Source organism: Macaca fascicularis, chromosome 7 (assembly GCF_037993035.2).
Source record: "Macaca fascicularis isolate 582-1 chromosome 7, T2T-MFA8v1.1".
Classification (NCBI taxonomy): domain Eukaryota; kingdom Metazoa; phylum Chordata; class Mammalia; order Primates; family Cercopithecidae; genus Macaca; species Macaca fascicularis.
In genome coordinates, this window is record NC_088381.1 from 9,913,770 (window position 1) to 9,938,990 (window position 25,221).

The window sequence follows — 25,221 nt, forward strand, 5'->3', positions numbered from 1 at the left end:
CTTCACTCTGTTGAAGGGGAGCACTGTACCCCAAATCCTTTCTACAATCACCTTCATATCTGGTTTTGCACCCAAGCCCATTGACTCCACTCCGGAGGTGACACAGAGATCACTATGCAGCCAGTATGTCAGGAAATCTTACCAGTTTTCCCTAGAGAGAATCCTGATTATTGCCATGGCTGTGACTAGAACCAGAGACTTGGGCTACCTTGTGTGTCTTGGTTTCATTTATAACATAGACCACTCCTCCTTGTTGGTTATCCTTGAGTGCCCCCTGGAAGTCATGTACCACTACTAGTTAGGAGATAATGCAGATACGGTCATTTATCCAGCTGCAGGGGCCTCTAGAAACTCCATTTCTCTAAGCCCTAGAGTCTTGTTTTCTAGGGCCAGCGTTGGCATCAAGGAAGTGGGTATTTTGGGCGTACGTGGCAGCCAGGAGATGTGGTCGGATGTATGATTAACCTGGATGATGCTTCAATGATCTTCACACTGAATGGGGAGCTGCTGATCACCAACAAAGGCTCTGAACTTGCCTTCGCTGACTACGAGATTGAGAATGGTAAATCTAACACCCTCTGCCAACCCCAGCTCCATGAGGCTGGAGGAAAATACAGGGAGAGCTGAGCGAACTCCTCTACTTCCTTATTTGGCCTACGCTATCCTTTGCCCATTTGAAAATCCTAATGTTGAAGACGATCCCTTAGACTAGCAATTTCAAAGATTTGGGGAGATAATAGTGATAGTTGGTGTGTGCAGCGTACATATAAATTCCGAACTCTCAGATGCGTTAACCAGGAAGCTAATTCCTTGCCCTATGTCTTGGCATTTTAAGATTCTCCAGGTTTCCCAGTATTACAAAGAAAATGCTTATTGTATATGACTGATGTCCTTGACAGGAGAGAAAAATCAGTGAATTAAAGAATTATCCTTTTATTCTGATTTGAATTGTCAGTCTGCATGTTTGTTTAATTGAACTTGATGCTTTGAAGAGAACCATTGAAACACGAAAGTTAGACTTAGCTATTTCCTTGAATGAAATAGAATTTATTTTGAAATTCAGACACACTGTGAAACCCAACCAGAGTTGCATTTTTTAATGTCCATGAATAGACCACAGTCAGGGGCATGCTTCCAGCTACACAAAGGAGGAATTGGAGCTTATTATTTCTTGTCTATGTAACTACATTACGTACACAGGACTCTTAGTATATAGGGGAAACAGTGTAATGCAAGTCAGTAGACTTGCTCCTAACAAGCTCATTGGCTCCCAAAGCGTATTTGTTTGACCTCTCTTGGCTTTACTCTCTTCATCTATATCGGAGAATATAAGGATTGATGAAATAAAATCTAATGTTCTTCACAGATACAAAATTCAACGGCAATGACTTAACACCTGCTGTGTGAATGCCCTTATGCCTAGTGCTTTGCCAAGCTGTTTCCTCCTCACGGACGAGAAGGGGGCTGTTCTGGGTCAGGAGACCTGGACTCTCACCCTGCCTCTGCTCCTGCCTACCCAGGACATCTTAGTTGACTTTCTTTATCCATTTGGGAACTCGTTTTCCTCTCTGTAAATGTTGAAGGCGCCTTGTAGCCCTAAATTTCTGAGACTTCACAGAAAGAAACATTTCCTACCTAGAGAGCTAAAACGATACAACTGCATAGGAAGAGAGCACAAATACATGAAAGTGTGTGTATGTAATGTACATGCTCTTTCTAGAGCGTTTTTAGCTTTATAAATGACTTTCGCACTTTTTCTCAGACACTTGTTGTCTAAAACATGCATATTGAACTGTACCTTTCAAGGTTTTTCTAAGAGACAAATATTTGGAGAAATAAAAAGCTTACAAGTCATATTTTCCTAAAAAGATAAATGATGAAAGTCAAATGGGGTCATATTTTAATGCCTTCCGAAGAGGTTTAAAATCAAAGTTTTAAAGAAATAACTCTGTTTTTGAAGACAGGTGAGAATGATGTTGCCAGAGGAAGGAATGGCCTGTGTGCTGGTTCAGAGGCAAAGGAGAGGATTTCTGTGGGTGGACATCAGGACAGTGTACAAGGACCACCAGGTGCTTCCCAAGCACCCCTGTCACGCAGTGCCCTCCTTCTGAGGCCAGGAGGAAAACAGCCTCGGAGATTCAGGCACATCTCCAAGGAAAGTCTTTCTCTGGGATAGAAAGAGTCCAAAAATCAGGGCCTTTTCCAGGCTCTACTATTGTGTGAACTGGAAGAGGGTACTTGTCTGTTGAAATCTGAGGAGGAGATAAGAATCTCGTATGTTGTGCAGAGTTACAAGAACTTTGTAAATTCCAAAGCCTTGATAGTCAAGGTATGGTCTGCTTGTTAGCAATGAGGAATCTCAGCCCGACCCCAGACCAGAATCAGAATCTGCATTCTGACGTGACACTCTGGTGATCTGCATGCACACTGAAGTGTGAGAGCAGAGTGGTCTAAAGCGTATGCAAATGTGGGTAGTAGCAGTATTCAAGTAGCAGTATTCAGGAGCTCATTTGTTAGTTGTAAAAAAGATGATAATGCAGAGCAGTAAGTTATCAATGGCGAGTGACTAATACAGAATGAAAAGTCTATATGAATGGGATTTGAATTGCACGTTAAATAAAGAATACGAGATGTCTGTGTAAGGAGAAGGCTAGTCCTGTCAGGGGATGTAACAAGAGTAGTTCTGTGGCTCCAGGAAGCTACAGGAAAGGGTAGAAGATTTGTGTTTGGAATGTATGGATGATGACGCTGGAAAGGTAGATAAGGTGCAGATTATAGGCTCAAATACTGAGACTCAGCCTTTTCGTTCAAGAAACTATTGTGTTCTCTGAGCCAAGCACCCTTGGACTTCACCCTCTAGGAAATGAGGGGCCGTTATGGGGTTTGAGCAGAGGAATACTCAAGGGGAGGGATATTTGAGCATATCCCTGCTTTTAGAGAGCGTCTGTATTGTAATGGAAGTAATGTCCCATAGGCCTCTTGTGTACAGGGATGTGATTTGACCTTCAGAATAACAAAGTCTTATTAGGATGCTGTTTAATAATAGAATTGTACGGTAATGTGTTAGCACATTATACTGTCGCATTACAATGCACTTTAATAACAGAGACAAGATGATTGGAAAGCTCTTTCAGTTCTGCAGTGGCTTGTGAGTTGGTGGAAGGGTAGTTATAAGGAAGTGGACGTGCCATTCTTTGATAACAGTAGCCCAAAGGCCTGGAATAACCGCATAGCATCTCTCTTCTCTCTGTGTCAAGTGGAAAGAGGTAGCAATTCTTGCCTTGAGTTGTTAGGAAAAGCATCTGTTGAAAATAAAACATGTTATGCATTGTAGCGCCTACCACCCCGCACCCCATAAAGCAAAATGCCCTGCTTGCTTGTGTTGTTCTGGTCGCCAGCATGTCAGCTTTGATTTCAGCCATTACCCCAGTGGGAGCTGGGCCATGGGAAGCCTGTTGCCCTTCTGGGGAAGCAGTGCGGGCAGATATTTTAGTTCATGGCTGTTTTTACCTCTGGCTTACTTATAAGTTGTCATTTCCATCCTCTTATGCATCATAGATTATATGCCTTTATCTGCTTCATTAGAATTTTCTAATTAATGTTCCCTCCCCTGGTCCCTGGACTGGACCATCACAGCTCTCAGTGTTGTCACCTAGAAGTATCTGAGAGCCCAGAAGCCTCCAAGGCAAACCCTTTGCTATTAGCCTTCTCTTTTCCTCTGTTTAAAGGAAAGGCAGATAAAATCCGGAACATCCTGCTAGACCTCAGAATGTGACATCGGGAAGAGGCTTTGGTGTGGTCTCCTGCGCTGCCTCTCTGCCAGGCACTCCCCCAAGGGCCATCCTGCCTCCTGTTACAGCTTTGGTGTCTGCAGGGGCAGCCTCCCAGGCCGTTCCTGCCCACTGACCTGTCGGGTTTAACAGATGCCTCGTTTCTGTTGGCAGCTTTTCAATAGGCAGAAAATGAAACTTATCTGCAGGAAGTGTCACTGCCACCTGCAGGCACACACGCTGGTACCCAGGGTCCCCTGTCATTCTCTCTCCAGATGGGTCTTGTGTTTCAGAAAGTGGCTGTGGCAGGGGAGCATGGCCTATTGTTTCCTTTGTTTTCTGCAAGGCTTGTGACCATCTCCGTGTTGTCCTGTAACTCTTTCTTTGCAAAGCTTAGCAGGAAATGGGAAGGAAGGGGTACAACATGTGCTGCTGGACTGAGACTCCCAGAAACACCCCAGGAACGGTCTGAGCGGTCATCTACCTCCCTGTCTCTAAGATGTCAGCTTTTCCCTTGCTGGTAGCTCTTCTCTTTTTTGTGTTCCTTTAGTTTACAATGGTTTGAAAATGGATCTCTCCTTTGGATTTTTGAGAGCGCTGGTTTCTTTGCAATCTCCTGGAATTATAAGATTACCCTCCTGCTCTCCCTCTTCCTAATCAGAAAACCAGTATGAGGCCTTATAACACCGAGTGTATCAGAACTGGGGGTCCTCTACAAAATATAAATGCATATATTCTTGCCATTGCTTTCCTGGGACGAGAACTTCTGTATAGAACTTGGCTGAAGACTGTGCCGTCGGCAGATTTTCTTCTCAAACCTCTGCGGAGTTGTCAGCATGATTGTATCTATTAGGCTGCATGTAGGGAGGTGGCATTCTTTTCCCTCTTATTTTTTGTCTTCTCCAGTCTCATTTGAGGCTATGGGTTAATGAAGCTGTGTGCAACATGGAAATCCTTCTTTATGACAGTCAGATAGTAATGCCACATGACCTTGCCCAGGGGGTCCTTTTAACCAGGTGAATTCTGGAGTGCCATGTGGTGGGCTGTGTACAGGTAGCCCTTTAAGGACCCTGGAGCATGTTGCGGTCATGGGTCTCCATCTGTCTAATCTAGAGACAAACAGGTGAACTACCTGACACATTGGAAAATCATTTGAAAAGCAGTGTAACTGATACAAAGCAAGTTAGCTTACATGACAATTAGGAAGCAGGCATCCTGGCCTCAGTCCGCATTGTTTGCTGTGGACTCCTGCTCAGGCAGCTTCGTTCACATGCTGACTCTGCAGTTTACCAGGTAGCAGATGTTGAGCAAGTCCACTTTCTAGGTCTCAGTTTCCTCATCTGTAAAATTGGCATAATAATGAGATATATCTGCAGAGCACGAAGCCTGACATTTACAAGGTATTTGGTAAATATTTGCTATTGTGGTTTATCATGCCATGGTTGTTCCCCCTTATCTATCTTTCCTGAAGAGTTATAAAGTTACAAGATTTTTAAATGCCTCAAATAAATAACTTTTAGAAATGCAGATATTAGCTAGATCCTCCTTAGCCAAGTGGAGGGAGCTGATTAAATGTATCTAGTTATCGAATCATTTTCTCCAGGAGAAAGCGCTGGTGCTTTATGAGAATTAATCTTTCCTCTCTGTCCTTTCGGATGTTCTCTTTTCGGACTCAAGCCTTAGATTTAGCTTTTCTGGTGCTGTTTTACAGACCTGTCCCAGCCGCGTCCACTTAGCCTCCTGGAGGTCCCCAGTACTCTGTGCCTCCCATTGCTCTTGCATCCATGACTTTTGTTACACCCTGTCTTTTCCCATGGAGTGTGCAACTCTCCCTGTAGAGAAGGCTTCTGCCCCACAGGGGCAACACTTTACTCCCTAGTGAATGCAGTCCTCTGGCCCCGGTCATAACTACCGTTTAAATCTGGGGCATTCATCCCCTGAACGCTCACTCCCTCTCACACACTGACTGGCAGCTGGCCTATGACTCGAGGATAAAGGATGTCATCCCATTTTGTCACTTGCCCTTCCTGTGATCTTGGTCAAGTCCATTAACTCCTCATGTCCTTAGTTTTAGCCTTATTAAAGTGCTGTCCTCTCTACTGATGCTTAGGAATGAGGAGGAGCTCAACATCCTTAGGAAAAAAAAGAAGTCTTATGCAATTATTACCTTTTCCCCCTTACATTGTCAATGGGTCTGTGACTAGGACATTATTTTTATGTCCTGAGGTCAAATCCTCATTGTTGCTGCTTCGCACTGAGGCTTTCACCCCTGCTGCTCACTTATTGCACCACCCAGGTTCATGGAGAAGAATGGAATAGGGAGGTTTTCTTAAGCTGTCCTATTCTGTGCTCACATCAAGGCTGGACTCTTTCATGATCTTCATGTTCACGGCTCCAAAATAAACCTATACTGGTGGCTTTCTTGGTTTAGTTACCTCCCTTAGTAGAATAACCAAAATACTGTCTTGAGATTAGGGATGGTTTACGGCAAACACATTCACTGTTTTATATTCCGTACCTTGTCCCCACTTCTGTAAGCTCCTTGGGGTTGGGATAGTTTCTTCTTCCTTCACATCTTGTCGTGGCACATAGCAAAACCATCTTTCCCAACGGGGAGCCTAGAAATTTTACTGGCAAGCAATTCTTATTCTACACTGTAGTCAGATTTCCAAAGGTTCTTTATTTATAAACATGTCTGTCTATAGAAAGGAAATGGTTTCATCCATTGCAGCCCCTGTCACAAAAATACCAGAAGCATAGTGCTCAGGATGTTACATGCACAGGTATGCAGCATCCATTGATTAGTCCATTGACTGTCCTGAGAGGTAGGGGTCCTAGTCTGTCCTCTTGGCAGCACTGCGAGGAGGCTTTTTGTACAAACATCACTGCCGGTTTGCTAGGATCACATTGATATTCTCTCTTATTTAGACACGGTATTAAACACATCTGTATCCTAAGTGAGTTTATAGTTTCTAAAAGCAACCGCATAGCTTGCAAGAGATTTACATTTCACTTATGTAACTTATTATTTACATAGAAACTTCGTGGCTTAGATAATAGTATATAAGCCTCCCATCTAGGAAGAGGGCATCTTGGCCTTGGTGTCTATGAAAGAAAGTTTTTACTGTTCGATGTAAATGCTCCCAAAATTGGCCTTTAAATGTCCCCTGAAATGACCACTCTTATCCTAGGGAGTAACACCGCTTTCTTCTGTAGGGACCTCCAGCCCCTGCCTCATCCAGCAGCCCCAGAACTACTCCTACCCTTCCAGGCACGCTCTGCAGCCTCCAGCTGTCCTCCAGCCGCCTCCCTGCCTCTCACATCCTCCCAAATCCAACATAATTAGCGCTTTTCCCTGTGTTGCTGATTTGTTGGTCCACAATTATGATGTATAAATAGCCCACAAACAAGAACACCAAACAATTTGAACTTCGGCTTCGGTCTGTTTTGAGTGGTAGTTTTTTAACATGATCGGGCTGCAGATGTGAGCTTGGAGAGATGATAGCTGTAGGAAGGAAGAGAAGAGCTTTCTGTGGCTCCTGCTTGAAACTCTGCCTTCCTGAGTAGGCAACGAGGAGGACCGTGGGCTAGGAGACTGGGTGTTTGTAAATTGTATTTTGTTAACAAGCACAATCATAGTGCTAGCATTTAGAACTTCTTAGAATCCTACTCTCAAAATGTGAAGGACCTCTCATGTCACTGGGGAAGATGCTGGGGTCCAGAAAACTTGGGCAACTTGCACCAAGTCATTTTTTTTTTATTTTAAATAAATTTTATTTTGTATATTTAAGGTATACAATGTGATGTTATGAAATACATAGAGATAGTGAAAAGGCTACTACAGTGCAGCAAAATAACATATTCATCATCTCACATAGTTACCCGTCTTTGTTTTGGTGGCAAAAATCTCACCAAGTCATTCTTTAGGGTCACTGCATTGTTTTGGGTAGTATTTAAATTTTCCCAGGGCCTAAGATCAGTTTTAACTAAGGGACAGATAAAGAATTTCACTTTTTCTCTTACTGGTTTTGCCTTTCCAGTTGATATTTATTTATATCTTAAGAATATTCTTAACTGGATGATTTTTTTCCCAAATCATTTTGAACCAAGCTCACTTTTCTTTCCCGTGTACCCTGGGCAGTGGTGGTCTCCATGTGGCCTCCTGTTGTTGATTTTATGTGCCAGGAAGGAAGGAAGAAAGAAAAAGAGGATTGTGTCCCATCTGTCCTACTGGGAGTCAAAGCCCTTAAGGAAGAACAGATTCAGCTTCCTCACAGTGTCCTGGGCTGGTGCCCTCGGGCTAAAGCAGGGCTCTCTATTCTGCAGGCTTTGTGCCCATCTGCTGTCTGGGGCTGTCTCAGATTGGCCGCATGAATCTTGGGACAGATGCCAGTACCTTCAAGTTTTATACCATGTGCGGTCTCCAAGAGGGCTTTGAGCCTTTTGCTGTCAACATGAACAGAGATGTTGCTATGTGGTTCAGCAAGCGCCTCCCGACGTTTGTCAACGTGCCAAAGGACCATCCACACATAGAGGTAATGTTACACAATGTGTATGGCCCTGGCAGGTCAGGTGGGCCAAGGCCCGAAGCTCCCCCTAAGTCTCCTGTCAACAGGCAGCTGCTTACCTAAGTCCATGCCCTGGCCACTTACCAGCCACCTCCCCGCTGGCCCTCAGAGCTGCAGTTGCAGGCACCTTAATTGGGGCCGCCCAGTGGCATCTCACGAGAGACAGCAGCCTTGCACATACAACCCTGCAGATCGACTCTCAACATTTTGGTCCACCGCATTTGCTCTGGATGTTCCTATACTGTATTGTCATAGTAATATAGTATCTGGAGACCTTAAACCTTTTTTTTTTTTTTAAGTTCAGGCTGGGTGTGGTGGCTCACACCTGTAATCCCAGCTTCTTGGGAGGCTGAGGTGGGAGGATCCCTTGAGCCCAAGAGTTCGAGGCTGCAGTGAGCTATGATCACATCACTGCACTGTAGCCTGAGTGACAGAGAGAGACCCTGTCTCTTGAAGCAATTCTTTTATTTAAAAAATTTAGGCCGGGCGCAGTGGCTCACGCCTGTAATCCCAACACTTTGGGAAGCCGAGGCGGGCGAATCACGAGGTCAGCAAATCAAGACCATCCTGGCTAACATGATGAAACCCCATCTCTACTAAAAATACAAAAAATTAGCTGGGTGTGGTGGTGGGCACCTGTAGTCCCGCTACTCGGGAGGCTGAGGCAGGAGAATGGCGTGAACCCGGAAGGCAGAGCTTGCAGTGAGATCGCGCCACTGCACTCCAGCCTGGGCGACAGAGCAAGACTCCGTCTCAAAAAAAAAAAAAAAATTGAAAAGTTCAGTAGCTATATTCAAGATTATGTGTACTGAACATGTATGTTCTTACCCACCCGTGACTTGATGTCTTGTAGGACCTATTTAATTTTTAGATGGTGTTGCCAAGATTTTAAGCTGACGTGTGATCATTGAGTAATCTATCCCCATCTTCTTGGGGGAGCCTAACTTTGGTTCTGGCCCTACATCGACTTAGACTTGTCTCTGTTTTGGTTCACAGACCATGGTTTTTCCATGGTGGGTGGGGGAAGAGTGTTGATTAAAAAAAAAATGCCAGACAGATCAGGCCCGTTGCAGCTGTAGTCAAGGTAGATTCAATGGTTTGCTTCAACCTCACTGTAAGTTCCTTCACTCATCCTCCCATGTGAATTCAACAAGCATCAACCTTAATGCCCCACTTCTTCCTCAGTTAAATAGTAGAGACTTTTATTTCTCTGATTCCTCCCTAACCATTACTTTAGAAGACTGGCTCTTAAACTTTTGGAGGTCATAAACCCCTAGAGGTCCTCTGCTTAGAAAAATATAAAAACCATACAAATATGAAGTATTCTCATAGGACCCAGGACACGAACAGCTCTCCAGAGAGCAAAGAGAGGCTCAGATTGTAAGAAAATTATTATTGTAAGCCTCAGTTCATTTCCCCTGTATCCCTGCATTTCCCTCTCCACACACATTGCAAAAATCCATTTCTGACCTTTTCTCCCTCAACTGTGCCCCCTGCAATGCTTGTGCCTAGGAACTGCAGCTTTCTCCAGTATTGGGAGGAGGCTCCAGGAGCCTCAGCCTTCAGACCATAACTGTGGCAGAGATGAGAGCTGGGCTGGGTTGGGAGGGTGCCCTCCTCAGGAGCTGGACATCCTTCCTGAGCATTAGGATTACTTTTGCCCCTTCCCTTAGATGTTCTCATGCCCAGTGACAAGCACAGCCCTTGGGAAGATTATCTTCTTTAGCCACTTGCCCCCTGCCCTAAAAGTTTAGCCTCTGTGGACACTATGCTGTGTCTGCCAGATGCCACCCCACTCTGGTGCATTTATTCTCCACCCTTGGCTTTACAGAGAACCCAGTGAGCATGTTTTTAAATCTCTAATTTCCCTAGCCAGGAGCAGATCTGTTTCTTCCTACAGGACAAGGCCCAAGTAATGATGAGAATCATAGTTTGTTATCACTGGACACAACTTACTTCTGTAGTTCACAGAATGCCTTGCCATGTGCACGTCCACGAGGGAAGAAGGGACTGGGTCGAGGTCAGGCCCTTTGGTATGTCAAGGTAAGGACTCGTCCTGTTTCCAGGTCATGAGGATTGATGGCACCATGGACAGCCCTCCGTGTCTCAAGGTGACCCATAAGACATTTGGCACACAGCATAGCAATGCCGACATGATCTACTGCCGCTTGAGCATGCCTGTCGAGTGCCACTCTTCCTTCAGCCACAGCCCCTGTCTGGACAGTGAAGCTTTCCAGAAAAGGTGAGGGTGAGGCCTCCAGTTCTCAGAGGCACTCGTATCTGCTGTAAAGTGGGCTTTCTGCTTTTTACCCTAACTCAGCACACAAACTCCATAGATAGGGTTCTCTCTACCTTCAGCCAGGTTAAAAAAAAAAAAAAAAAGAGGGAATGTGTGTGCACACATGTGCATACAAGTACACGTGTGTGTTTGTGCCGTGCATAATTAAGGTGCCAATCATGCTAAACAGATGCATCTGGTGGTAAAGTTTCTGCTCTTCTTGAACTCTGGGCCCCTACCTTCCTTGCTGCCCACAACTCCTGTGTTTTGTGAGGGCATAAGAGGGTGCAATTATTTTTGGTGTTGTGTGTAATTAGAAGTTTCTGGAGGCAGATACTGCCTCCTTTGCATAACTATGGGCATTGTCCAACTCTGCAGCTGTGTGATTCATGGGCAATGTGTCTTCTTTCTTCCTGATAAGGAATATATTCCTTGCTGTCTTTCTTTCCCCTGATGTCTATTTTTAATCATTGATGTATGTCTGCTGCCTGGAGCCGTCTTGTTGGGGTTTCCTCTAGAGTTTTGCTTTCTACCAAGCTTTTAAACAAGCACAGCTGCTTGAGAGAATAGGATAACCTATTCAGAGGTATCCCTGCTTATACTATTGCAGTCTTCCATCCTCACTCTCAACTTACCATCTAACTTACCATCTGGGCTGAGGGATAAGAGTTGGGAGTTGCATCCCTGCCTTGTGTTAACAGCTTACAAATGAACAGTCCCAAGACTGGTTGCAATCACTTGTGTCTAGGAAGCAGCCACTTTACTAAACTTGCCTTGATCATTAAAGGTAGATCAGTTGCCTGTCGGAACTGTGGGATTCTCTATACAACTGAATAACTAAAACATGGATTATCTTTCCCCCAGGAAACAGATGCAAGAAATACTCTCTCATACAACAACAGTAAGTAAATGTGCTCAATTATGGTTTTAATTATTTGATTCTTCGTTGTGCCTGGTAATATGCCCCTTACAGCAAAGATCTGTCTAGAGATCCTCTTTAATTGCCAATTACTCTGTCTTTTAATATCCATCTTGATGCTTCCAGAACACATCTATGGCATTTCTCAAGTGGGGAAAAGAAATACAGTTACTCAGTGCAAAGCAAAAGCTCTACCTGGAGCTCCTAACTGGGCATCATTGGGTTCTTGTTGCCCATTTGCCATCAGGAACCCAACACTGCCTTTCTGACTGAAATGAGCATCAGTGGAGGGCACTCAATTCAATCTTTTGGTTTGCTTTTTTTGTGTAAACTTTTGTGAGTCAGCTCCCCCGTGTGTCTGTGCAGTACTAGGAGTGATGTTAAAAGCAATCAAATGAGAAGAAGAGCAAGAAGCCAACGCAGAAGATGGAAGCTACTTTTGGTCCCTAGACAGTAGTCAGAAAGCACCTCCTGATTTTTCTTTCTTTTGCTCATTCTTCTTTAGCGTCTGGCAAAAAAAAAAAAAAAAAAAAAAAAAGTTTATGGAAGCAATGCATGTGTGTCAACCCTTCTTTAAAGTTATCCAGCAATCCTGAATTTGTAGGTTCACCTTCATCAGGAGTAAGATTCTTGCTGCAGTGAATCACACACTTAGTGTGTGTGGGACACTGTGCTTGGCACATTGTCACCTTCCCATTTAATCTCCATTTAATTCATTTAAAATTAATCAAGCCCTGAAATGGATAATATGATGCATAATATTATGCACAGAGAGGACAAATGGTTTGTCTAAAGTCACTTGATGAATACCTGGCAGTGTCAAGATTCAAACCCAGGTTTGTTTAGCTGACCCTTTTTTCTTCCGGTCAAGAAAATTTGACAGACTACAAGTAAGAGCCACTTCATTAAGAATGAATCTACTCAGTTTCATAAGGAAAATGATGAGGTAGTCACCTGCCTCAGTGCTGTAGCTATTGTTGTAATACAGTGATAACCCCATGAACTGTGTGAGCCCTGCCAAAAACTGCAGTACTTCTCAATACTGCCTGTAGTGGAGTGTGACAGCTACATAAAGCACATTTGGCCATGACATGAACTCTTTGTTAAGCAACCTCTTTCAAGATTTTCCAGAAAAAAGCACTGGACCTCCTTGTAGAAGGAGAAAGTGTAACAGGAACGCTCTGAGCCTTGACCACTCTCTCTCTGAGGGCAGGGACTGTGCCCGCTCTCTCCTGCAGCCCAGATCTGCCCTGGTGCCCAGGGGAGGGTTAGGGCTCTGTGCTGCCATTCTGAGCAGCTGCCACTGCTTCCATCCACAGCATCTCCTGATTTCAGCACCAGCGTCTTCTGGGCAAAGGGTGGTAGATTAGCTTAAGCATTTGCTTTGCCAGATGCTACAGCAAAATAGAAAGGAAAAATTAGGAAGCCAGAATCCCTATTCAGCCTTCCTTCCAGATCTAGCATGTAGTCTACCTCTACTAGTGTGCACTTTTCCAGGAAAAAAAAAAAAAAGGGCCAAGTGAGCTGCTGTGTTATTTCTGCCTCTTGAGCCCCCTCTCCTCAACTGGATGGGGGCCATTGACTCCCATCTGCATTGTCTCCACAGCAGTGCTACTATGCCATCCGCATCTTTGCTGGACAAGATCCATCCTGCGTCTGGGTCGGATGGGTGACTCCAGACTATCACTTGTACAGTGAAAAGTTTGACCTGAATAAAAACTGCACAGTGACTGTCACCCTAGGGGATGAAAGAGGCCGGGTACACGAAAGGTAAGGGGGCTTCCAAGTGGCAGGGTTAGCCATCAGGCTTCTCAGTCCCTCCCCCCAGTCTTTTTCTTCTGTCCCACACCCAAAGAAGGAAACATCTCAGCCTCTCTTAAAAGGAGAAAATGAAGTACAGGCTTCAAATAACAAACCAGTACTATGACAGTGAGAAAAAGTGCTAGTGAAAATAGAGAAGAATTTCATCATGTATATAAACCGTGACCCAGGGATGGAAAATATAGACAGACAATGGGGTACGTGATCTCTCTCCGAGTTTTTTCCAGGACCTCTGGGCAAGTCCCAATTTCTACAACCTCAGAACAAGACAGAAAATCTCTGGGTGCTTGAGAGAAGTTGATTCAGAAGAAATAAAAAGATACAGCACATCACACACTAACTGATACACTCAGAATTCCTCCTCCCAAGAGCTTATAATGGTTGAAAGCATAAGGAATCAAAGAGACATTGAGACTTCATGAATAAGAACCACCAAATAGAAATTAGGAAACTTTAGAGGCAAGCACATCCTAGGCATACCATACACTCCAACTGGTCTGCTGGTGCTGCCGGAGAAGCGATTGTTGGCCAGATGTGCTCCAGAGGTGACTCAGGAGACCGTGGCTTGTGGTTTCCCTCTGTTCCCCACCTACGTGAGGTACAGGAGCTTCTTTCCCTATACAGCCATATGTAGAGATGTCGTAAGTTGTTTTTCAAGCTGGCCTTTTCTCCCTACAAAGACAGGAACGTCTTGCAACCAGTGCCCTTTAGAGAATATTGGCTCACCAAAGACTAATGGCCAGAGGTGAGTCACAGTCACTGTGTCATGAGGGACCAGCAGCTGGTTAAGAGTGCTGGCTTAGACCGGGCACGGTGGCTCATGCCTGTAATCACAGCACTTTGGGAGGCCAAGGTGGGCAGATCACGAGGTCAGGAGATCGAGACCATCCTGGCCAACATAGTGAAACCCTGTCTCTAGTGAAAATACGAAAATTAGCCGGACGTGGTGGCACATTCCTGTAGTCCCAGCTACTCGGGAGGCTGAGGCAGGAGAATTGGTTGAACCCAGGAGGCGAATGTTGCGGTGAGCCGAGATCGTGCCACTGCACTCCATCCTGGCAACAGAGCAGGACTCTATCTCAAAAAAAAAAAAAAAAAAAAAAAGAATGCTATCTTTAGAATAAACTGCCTGGGTTTGTAGGGGTATGACATTGGACCAGTCACTTAATCTCCTTGGGCCTTGATTTCCTCATCTATAAGATGAGGATAATAGTTTCTGTTATCACGGAGTATTGTGAGGATTAAATAAGTTAATTCATAGAAAAATTCTTAGGACAGTGCCTCAACTCAGGCACTCAATAAATTTCAACTACAGTCATCCCTTGGTATCTGAGCTAGATTTGCCCCAGCATCTTCCACCTATACCAAAATCCACTCATACTCAATGACCGCAGTCAGCACTGAACCCCGGTATAGGAAAAGTCAGCCTTCCCTATACATGAGTTTTGCACCCTGTGAACACTGTATTTTCAATCCATGTGTGCTTGAAAAAAATTCACCTTAAGTGTACCCATGTATAATGGACCCATGCAATTCAAACCCATGTTTTTCAAGGGTATAATTATTATTCCCATTATTGAATGTCCATCGTTATGAAAGCCAAAATAGATGCTTTGAGCAACATCTGGTTTAGATTGGAAAGGAAAGGATTCTAAAGTAATTGACCAATCCAGGCTTTGTTCTTCAGCCAGAAGAAAAGGCAGAAGTGTCCTCCTCATTTGAGTTTGTAATTCCAGTTTGCTGGCTCTACCATACGAGATCGATTACTTGATTTATCTGAGCCTCCGTGGCCGTACTTACTGTGGAATTTAACTAACATTTTAGCACCTAGGAGAAGACATACTATATGGTACACATTCAATAATTCTTACTTCTTTGTCCTACGTAATAAGAAATAAATACAAAATCCGTTTACAGATGCTTTAGGACATTTTGAATTTAGGTCTTTAATATATGACCAAAGCCAACCGCTTCATATTCCCACAGCTTGAATACATTATTAATTGAATTCCGTATTAGTCATCAGTGTGGCTAGCATCTTAATCACTAAAAAGTAGTACTAACATGGCTGCAGTTATGGAACTCTAATAATGCTATAACTCTTTGAAAGAGGCTATTGGCACTGGCCCCTGCCTGAGGGCATTCACAGGAAGTGAGCATGAGGGCTTTCACAGGAAGTGAGCAGACCCATTGTTGCCCCAAAGGAGAGGACAGGAAATTAATGCATGCTTACCAAGGGGGAAAGTGATAGACTTCTACAGGCAGAAGGAACCTTGGCAAATCCTAATTGAACCCTTGGTTTTTCAAATGAGAACATCATCCCGAGAGGTGAAGCAACTCTCAAAATTGACAGAATCTATTCCAGGACCTACCTACCCCACGGTGCCAGATGTACTGTCTCTGCCCCTGTGTGGCTTTGCCCTCTATGCTGAGGACCACAACAGGAAGCCAGGCTGAGTCACATCACACTGACCCTAAGATGTTTAGAGGGGCTGCTCTTGCATCAGGTATAGCGTCACCCTTTGATTTGAGAAAAGTCATGTCATGTCACTTCGAGGGACCAGGTGCCTGAGCTGACGTACACCAGTGTGGGTTTAGAAGGCGAAAGAATCCGTCGTCTCTTGCCCACGGTGGGGAGCTGTGAGAATCACCTCAGCCACTGCACATCTCCACAGCTCATCTGGGATGTGAAATCCTACAATTAAGGAATCAGGCTTTGGAGCCTTAAGGACTTTTTCATTATTACAGTTTGATTTTAAGTGTAAATACCTGTAATGGAGTTTTGTATTCTGGGGGTTGGTAGACAGCAAGCTAAGCAAGGCACCTAAGTTGATGGTTAGCCAGTAGTGCGGGAGGCAGAACTCCAAGGCACTGGGAAGGACAGGGGCATATAAGTTAAGGTAGTGGCAAGGTGTCAGAGAAAAACGACTTCGTAGGGAGCCCAGGCTGGCCATCCTAAGGAATGTGGGCCTGAGTTTTCAAGTGTTTTACTGCCTTTTGTGCTGATTACCAGACTGGGACTCTGAACCCAGACTTTTGTTTCTGCCTCTTATTCCAAATCCCCGTGTAAGTTTGCCAAAGGTGGTCATTCACCCCGTGCCTCAATTTCCCATCTCTGTGGTGGGATGCTACCATTCCCTGATCTGTTTCACAAAGGTGTGTTGACGTTGAGTCTGGAAACAGTTCTCTGAACATTGTGCTCTTTGGAAGGAGGTAGCCTGAATAGCTTGCCACACCCCTACACTGAGTGGTTCGTGTCTGAGTAAATGGGGGGTGAAGCTAAATAAACTCATGTAAGAAAAAAAAATTATTTGGGGCTGAACAGAAAGCTTCCTAGGAAAGTTTCTGTAGCCATTTTCATTTCATTCCTGAGTCTTGATTACAAACTGCCCCAGTCCAGATTCTCTGCCTTTTCTTGTCTTGGCTCCTAGTGTGAAACGCAGCAACTGCTACATGGTCTGGGGCGGGGACATAGTGGCCAGTTCCCAGAAATCAAATCGGAGCAACGTGGACCTGGAGATCGGCTGTCTTGTGGATCTGGCAATGGGCATGTTGTCCTTCTCAGCCAATGGAAAAGAACTGGGCACCTGCTACCAGGTAAGGGTGGCTTCTGGGGCCGAAACAGGGCTATCCCAGGCCTGGTGTTTGTGACTGTGTTCCTTGTTCTCGGTACTCAGCATTCCTGTCACAGTGTGTCAAGCTGATGAGCCCGTGTGGGCCATGGGCCACTTAGGACAGCAAATAAACAAAAACAAAGTTACTTCATTGTGTGCAGAGAAAACAGGGCTGGGCAATCACTATGATTGCCATAGTGATTGTTGATCCAATATGCTGGTCATCTTTCTAGAGGTTGAAAAGGCTTTTCCTTGGTGTTAAGCTGTAAAAGGTTTTTCATTTATTTCATAAATATTTCTTGTGCAGCCTTACCTATTACCTGCACTATACAAGATGCAAGATGTAAAGTGTGAACAGAAATACTTCTTACTTTAAGAAACTTCTGTACTCAAAATAGAAACCTATAAAAATGGATTAATTTGCCAGGAAGTATCCCTTTTGCAAAAAGGTTATCCACATTCCCTATGACTACCTTACAGGATGCTTTAAAAATACATTTATAGGCCAGGCATGGTGGCTCACACCTGTAATCCCAGCACTTTGGAAGCCCGAGGCGGGGGGATCATGAGGTCAGGAGATTGAGCCCGTCCTGGCTAACACAGTGAAACCCTGTCTCTACTAAAAGTGCAAAAACTTTGCCAAGCGTGGTGGCCCATGCCTGTAGTCCCAGCTACTCAGGAGGCTGAGGCAGGGGAATTGCTTGAACCTGGGAAGTGGAGGTTGCAGTGAGCTGAGATCACGCCACTGCACTCCAGCCTGGGCAACAAAGCAAGACTCCCATCTCAAAAAAAAAACCAATACATTTATATAAATAATGTGTTTCCTCATTTCTTGGACTGTGAACTTCCATAGAGCTACTCAGGAAAACCACCCATTATACACATGTAGGTTTACTTGTCATTAACCACAAGCAGCCTGATATCTTCATTCTTGATGGCCAGGTGAGCTTGGGAAACTGCCACAAATCAAATCCTCTTGAAGTTTTGTAATGAAGGTTAGCACACTGAAATATTTGAGAAGTACTTCAGAAAGAAACCTGTCTAACCAAGCAATTCTCAAATTATCTGACACAGAAAAGCACTTTATTAACTTTAAGAACCAGTAATATTCTGTGAACCTAGAGTTCCACAGAGCATACTATGGGAGATGGGAAGTTAAGGAATTAATGTCTGTGTTAAACATTCTTGACTCTCCAGGGTAGAATGGAGAGTCACAAGTATTTGTAGACAGAGAACGCTATACGAGTTCAAAAAAGGAAGAGCTCATTCCATTACAAGCAGTCAGGAACATGTTCATTAAGGAGAAATCTTGATTTTTTTTTTTAAAGGAAAAAGCATTTGTATAGGTCAGGCGTGGAGGCTCACACTTGTAGTTTCAGTATCTTGGGGAGGCCGAGGCAGACAGATCACTTGAGCTCAGGGGTTTGAGACCAGCCTGGGCAACATGGTGGAACCTCGGCTTTACAAAAACTACAAAAATTAGCTGTGTGTGGTGGCATACACCTGTAGTCCCAGCTACTCAGGAGGCTAAGAGAATCACTTGAATCTGGGGAGGTCAAGGCTGCAGTGAGCCATGGTTGTTCCACTACACTCCAGCCTGAGTGACTGAGTGAGACCCTGTCTTAAAGAATGAATGAATTTTCATGGGTAGAAAGAGAAGAGTGTTGAATACATAGCTCAAGAAGCATTATGGAGGTAGGGAAGCATGAAGTGTGCTTAAGGATCAGTGGACATCGCATAGGGCTCTTACAGTTATTGGTAAGAAATGTATTTGGAAAACTAGGGAGGTATAGATAGGAAATGGGGAGCCATTGAAGGTTTCTGAGCAGAAGAGCGGCATGCAGTATTTAAGGAATCCAGCAGTTTTTCAGGGTCACTGGTTTACCTAACTATAGCAAATTAAAAACATCCTGCTATGATGCACATGGATACAACTCCTGATTCTTAAGTCAGCCTCAGGTTACAGCCTCAAGGCTGAAAAGCCTCTTGGCAGCCAGTTCTCTGGCCTGTGGTTGGAGAGATGAGGTAAGGTAGAGAGGAGACAGAGTAGCCACCTCCCATCTGAAATGTTCATTGACTAAGAACAGATGGAGCAAACCCTTCCTGGGGGCGGGGAACAGCCTGCTGGCACACAGGCCGCCACCTTGTCTCTCCAGCACCTCCTGCAGCACATGACCCTCTCGGCACCTCCTCCTCCTCCTGGGAGAAAGTGGAATCATCACCACTTGGCAGGCTTGCTTCAGCCGCTGGGGCACAACCAACTGTTTCCAGAAAGATGCACTCGCAAAGCCAGGCTTTGAGACAGAAAGTGAAGTATTATTCTTCCAGTACTTTTTCATGATTCTATCTCCTCCACCCCCAAATCCCCTGAGAAGTGTTTTATATACGTTACTGCTGTCCTTCAGAATCCATTAGCTTTTTCCCATTAACTTTAGAAATGAGTGTAACTGAAGGGCCCTCCCTGAGGCTGCAGAGAACGCTAAAGCGTCTCATAACTTTTAAGACTAGCTGATCTTTGGAAGTTCAAAAAAGTTAATTAATTTTTTCACATGGCATTTGCAGCAGCAGTGTCTTGTCTGCTTCAGGAAAGAGCCCGTGATGTTGAAGAGGAGGACACTGTGGCAGCTTTAGCCCACCTTTCACCATCCTCCTGGGTGATACAGGCTGGTCAGTTGTCTTCTTTTGGCTGGGTGCTGGTACCCACCTCCTGGAGAGCCTTCCTCCACCCCGTTCATAGAAATCCTCATGGCCCTGCTCAGCGGTCCCAGTCCTGACTCTTGCCCTAAAGGATGCTGCTACACAGGAGACGGTGTCAGGACTCTGTCCAGAAAGCTGAGAGGCTCACACCCAGCCAGCCCCCTTCTCATTCCAGGCGAGACACTAACGTGTCCTGCCATGCATCTGGTCCCTGACAGTGGGATCGTTGTTATTCCATAGCTGTAGCCATTTTCATTTTTCAATTATCTCAAGAACAGTCCAGCAATATTTATACACTGGCTTTCAGATTCAGAAAGGACTCGAAACCAAAACAATGAGAGAAGGAGTCTCTCAAACAATGTTTCTAGACCTCCCCATTAAATAGTGATAAGCAGTTTGAACACATTTTTCTGTCCCACTTAATATAATCAGTGGAGAATTTGAGAAAGGAAAATCTACCTTCAAGAGATACTTCTCAGTGATTGCCACTCCAGGCACACCAGTCTGAGACAGAGGCAGCTATGTGATCCGGATTTACAAGAGGCGTTAGCTTTCAATTCAGGCCGGTTCCTATGCCATGACCTTCACACATGATTAGAAAAAGGATGTCCATTATTGTAAGGACAAAACAGATCAGCCAGTGATGAAAAGTGCCTCAGATACAAAAGGGAAAGTGTCGGTGGCACACCACAGCAGTGCTAAATCTGGGCTGGTTGCACAATCCATGGGCATGTAAGTTCCTCATTTAGAAGGTAAGCTCCTTGAGGGTAGAGACCCTCTCCCGTGCTCACTGCCACCTCCCCATGCATGAAACAGTACCTGGCACCTAGTGAATGCTCACCAAGTATGTGTTGCCAGACTGACCCACGGCTGGGAAATCCCCTTGTAGGCGTTTTTTTATTGCTTCCTGAGAAGTGACCACAAAATTTAGCAACTTCAAACAACACACATTATTTCAGGGTTCTGCAGGCTTGACTGGGTGCTCAGGTTCTCAGAAGGCCAAAGTGTGCCCTGGGCCTGAACCAGGCTCGTCTGGAGGCTCGAAGATGATTCCACTTCTGAGCTCATTCAAGGTATTGGCAGTTCTTTGAGGTTATGGGTCTTAGGTCGTAGATTCTGAGGCCCCTGTTTCCTTGCTGGCTGTCAGCCAGGGCCACTCTCAGCTCCCAGTGGATACCCACATTCCTTTACATGTGGCCCCCTCCATTTCAAAGCCAACAAGGATACATTCGGTTTTTCTCTGTGATTTTGCCTTCTTCCTCCAGCAGGAAAATTCCTGCTTTTAGAAGACTCGTGCAATTTGAAAAGGCCAACAAGGTCTCCCTGTCTTGAGGGCAATTGGTTAGTATAATTGCATTACATCTGCAGAATGCCTTTTGCCACACAACACAGCATGATCATAAGAGTAACACCAGGGGTCCCGGAGGGCCTTGTAGAATCCTGCTTACCACACCACCAATTGCCCATTTTTATCCTCATTACGCCCTCATGAGCCCACACTTGCGTTTCTTCTTCTTTTAGTGACTGAAGAGAAATATCCTTTATTTATCATGTGGGAGTGCACTCTGCCTGGTGGAAAATAAACCTATCCCAGGGCATCCTCCATGCTCTCAAAGCACCTACTTTCTGCAGGGAGGGTTGAGGAGAGCCCTGGAGTTTGGGCGGTTTATGAAGTTTTCAGGAACCTGTCCTGAGGGACTTGAAAATAAAACTCCCTCTTCAAGCTATGGCTCCCTATACTGGTGTGACTTAGCTCAGCCAAGGAAGCCTTCGACTGAATGCATTTCTCTCTCCCTATTTGCACACATGGGCTTCCTGCTGGTTCAGATGAAGTTTTCTCAGCCACAGGAGCTCTGCTCCCTTCAGTTTGCAGTGACTTGAGGGCCACAAGTTGTTCTAGATGTCACATAGTGGACATTTGAGAAATCTGGGAGCCAGCCCAGGGACGACTCCTGCCTTATAGCTAAAGTCAGAACAACATCAGATCATAATTTCCTATTCATGTCTCATTACCGTGAACTCAGGGTCTGGCACAAAGCAAGTATATAATAGATACTACATAATTATCTGTTGACTGTCCTTAACAAGGCTTATTTCAGGCACAGCCAGACAGTACTAGCAGTCTACTCCAACATTTTGGTTTTATTGGCACTTATCTCTTCATATCATCCATGGAACATCCAGTATAAACCAAATATTTTTACCTGAAATGTGAGGCCACTTTTGTGTACTAGAAGGACCATGTACTGGGTGAAAGTCTGGGGTTTAACCAGTCCAGCCTGTTTCATCATGAACAAATGATAGCACTAAATCATGCAGTGTTCTAAGTCACAGCCATAAAATTGTGCGGTTTTGTAAATCTCATGTCTAAATGCATTGAGGAAGTTCATTATTTAAAGAAAGCCTATGACAATTGCTTTGACAAAAAGAAAACTCACTGTACTCATTCTCTGTTGTCACAGTACAAATTACTACAAATTTAGCGGCTTAAAATAACATACATTGATTATCCCATGATTTCTGTGGATCAGTAGTCTGGCCAGAGCGTAGCTGGGTCCTCAGTCCCAGGGTCTCACAAGGATACAGTTAAGGTGTCAGCCAGGCTGCGTTCTTTTCTAGAGCTCGGTATCCTGTTCCATGCTTATGTGCTTGTTGGCAGAATTCAGTTGCTTGCATTTGTAGAGCTGAGGTCCTGTTTTCATGCTGGCTGCATCCAGGGGCCACTCTCCCTACCTTCCACCCCCAAGAATTCCTTGTTCCGTGGCTCTCTCATAAGCCTTTTAACAGTATAGCTGCTCACATTTCCAAGGTCATCTGGAGAAGCTGTCTCTCCAATCCACCAAGATGAAGTTTTAAATAAAATAGTCTAGGAAGTGACAGGCCCTTCACCTTTGCCATTCTATTTGCTGAAAGCGAGACACAAGTTCTAGGGGAATGATGACTCATCGGGGTCACCTTAGAGTATGTCCAGCACACCTGCCATCCCCTCATTTGTAGATGGGAGAGTTGTAAGAATTTTCTAACGGCTACGTTTGCTTCAACCTAAAAGGTTCCAATTGGTGGAATTAAAGTCCCAGTGTGTGAGGAGACTTTATGTCGTCTTCCATCGTCCTCCAGTGACTCTCCCTTGAAAATACTTTAGTAGTAGAGAATTCAGAGGCTGCTCCTCCATCAAAGGGAGCAAATAGTATCTGGAGCTCCTGATGTGGTACATTGATAAATCGAATGCTTCATCCAAGTGGCAGCTGGAGCACAATCGGTGCATCCCAGACCCTTCAGCATGAGAACTGGAATGCTGGAGAGTAAGAAGAGGGTGGAGAGGGTGGAGATGAGTCCAGGGGAACCCCGGGAGAGTGAGAGATTTGGGAGGGAGACAGTGTCCTTTTGTTATTCCAGTGAGGGACCTTGCAGTCTTTGCCTGTAGAGCAGTGTTTCTCAATCGGGGGTGCTTTTGCCCTTCACAGAACATTCGGCAATGTTGGGAACCTTGTTGGTTGTCATGATGGTGGTGGGGCAGAGAGCGCTGCTGATGGGCAGTGGGCAGACGGCAGGGATGCTGCCAACATCCTACAGTGCACGGGATGGCTCCCGCCACAAAGAGCTACCTGGCCTGAAATGTCGGCAGTGCCAAGGTTGGGAAACCCTACCATGGAATCTCCCTGGGCTTGCTTGACTAATGTCGATTGCCTGAGTCACCACCCTATCCCGGTTATCATCTCCTGTGGGCAGGTGTGGAGAATGATGGTTCTACCCATGTGCCGCGTGTCTCTGGGCTCGATGAAGAGCAGGCACGTCACATTGTTCAGTGACCAACAGCAGGTATGCCTTTGGTGGGGAGTTAGCTTCACACCTACCCATCCTGCTGTGCACTGGAGGAAGCTACTGGCTACAGGTATCTGAGAGAAAAAGTGAAAGGACCTGAGATTATTCCGCCCCAAGTAGAGTGTTTAAGGTGTGGAATTGTGACGATCTCTGCTGGTTGACACCCAGTCTCCATGAATTTCTGAGCAGTGGAGAATGACCAGACAGCTAGCCGTCATTGGAATGAGATTGTTGACCAAAACACTCAGTGGGTGAGCCGGCTGTGATGTTTGCCCAGCTCCGGGCAAAGCTTTCGATTTGTTTTGATTTCCAGGTGGAGCCCAACACCAAAGTGTTTCCAGCAGTCTTCCTGCAGCCTACAAGTACTTCCTTGTTTCAGTTCGAACTTGGAAAGCTGAAGGTATTTATTTGTCCTCTCATCTAATGGCCATGACAAGAGAAAGCAGAACTAACCATTGGGGGAAAATCCCAGGCCTCAGAAGACAGGAGAAGCCCGCTCACTTCCCATAAGTCCCCAATCCCCGGGCCCTGCCCTTTCCTGTGGAATTCAGATGATAGAATATGCATTCTTATCTTCCCCTTTTCCCGCCTCTTTTGGGTGCTGAAAGAATCAATTAACGCTCATATAACCCATTATTTAAAGTGCTAATTAATGCTAGTAAAGCCCTTAGAGGTCCCTGGATACATCTGTCCCTCTTTAATTTAACTGACCATAGTGGTTAAAATGTCTGGGTGCGTCATCCAGCAACTGTGTGTTTCTTTTCCAATGCCTTTCCCACGTGCCCCAGAACGCAATGCCCCTGTCGGCGGCCATATTCAAGAGTGAAGAGAAGAACCCGGTCCCACAGTGTCCACCTCGGCTGGACGTCCAAACCATCCAGCCCGTGCTCTGGAGCCGCATGCCCAACAGCTTCCTGAAGGTGGAGAGCGAGCGTGTGAGCGAGCGCCACGGCTGGGTGGTGCAGTGCCTGGAGCCCCTGCAGATGATGGCGCTCCACATCCCCGAGGAGAACAGGTACCAGAGGGGCCCGCGAAGGAAGGGGCAGGCCTGGGGGCAGGTGAGGCAGAGCCAGGCAAGCCCAGAAGGGAACCAGGAGCATCTGTATTGGATCCTGCTTAGTCCCAATATGACTTGATTTCCCCAGTTCCTCAGTTTCTATTCCTTCCCACTTTCGTTACTCAGAAACAGCAGGAAACACACTACGAGGTGCTGCCACAGGACCTTTGTTGCAGCTCCTAGTGCCTGGGATCAAGGAACAGCGCCATGCCTTTAATTAAAAACCAGTTTACATTGAAATATGCATCTTTTATGACAGGAAGGGCAAGAACGAGGCATCCTAGCTTGACTTAGAGAATCAGGAATCAGGTTCCTGGTCCCCCCTTGCTAAGAGGTGCTGTTCATTACGGCTGTGGTTCAGTCCCATTGCTCTCTCTCTCTCTGCTTTCTGGCTATGTGGCCTTGGGTACATTACTTGTGGGCTCTGAACGTTGCTCTCTTCATCTACACAGTGAGAGAAATGCCCGCCCAAAGGGTTTCTGGGAGGAAAGAAATGAGACTGTATAGGTATAATCTGGTACAGTTTCTGTACGTAGTAAGGAATAAATGTTATAGTTATTGCTGTTGCTTGACCTCTTTGAATAAAAAAGCAGCGTAATGGGAAAGGGTGGAGGTATTTGACACCTGCATAGGTCCCATTTAGATGTCCCACTGGGTCACGGGCAGCAGGGCAGG

General features: G+C 45.3%; 1 protein-coding gene across 7 annotated transcripts in view; it reads left to right on the top strand.

The window, feature by feature from the left end:
- Positions 1 to 25,221, top strand: part of RYR3 (ryanodine receptor 3) — a 566,003-nt gene that overhangs the window by 337,198 nt on the left and 203,584 nt on the right. For all 7 annotated transcript variants that reach the window (XM_005559076.5, XM_065547708.2, XM_065547709.2 and 4 more), the window contains exons 27-34: positions 388 to 562; positions 8,097 to 8,305; positions 10,405 to 10,580; positions 11,481 to 11,517; positions 13,142 to 13,305; positions 16,788 to 16,953; positions 23,803 to 23,889; positions 24,278 to 24,504. In XM_005559076.5, the coding sequence (XP_005559133.3) occupies positions 388 to 562; positions 8,097 to 8,305; positions 10,405 to 10,580; positions 11,481 to 11,517; positions 13,142 to 13,305; positions 16,788 to 16,953; positions 23,803 to 23,889; positions 24,278 to 24,504 (1,241 nt within the window). The remainder of the gene's footprint in view (positions 1 to 387; positions 563 to 8,096; positions 8,306 to 10,404; positions 10,581 to 11,480; positions 11,518 to 13,141; positions 13,306 to 16,787; positions 16,954 to 23,802; positions 23,890 to 24,277; positions 24,505 to 25,221) is intronic.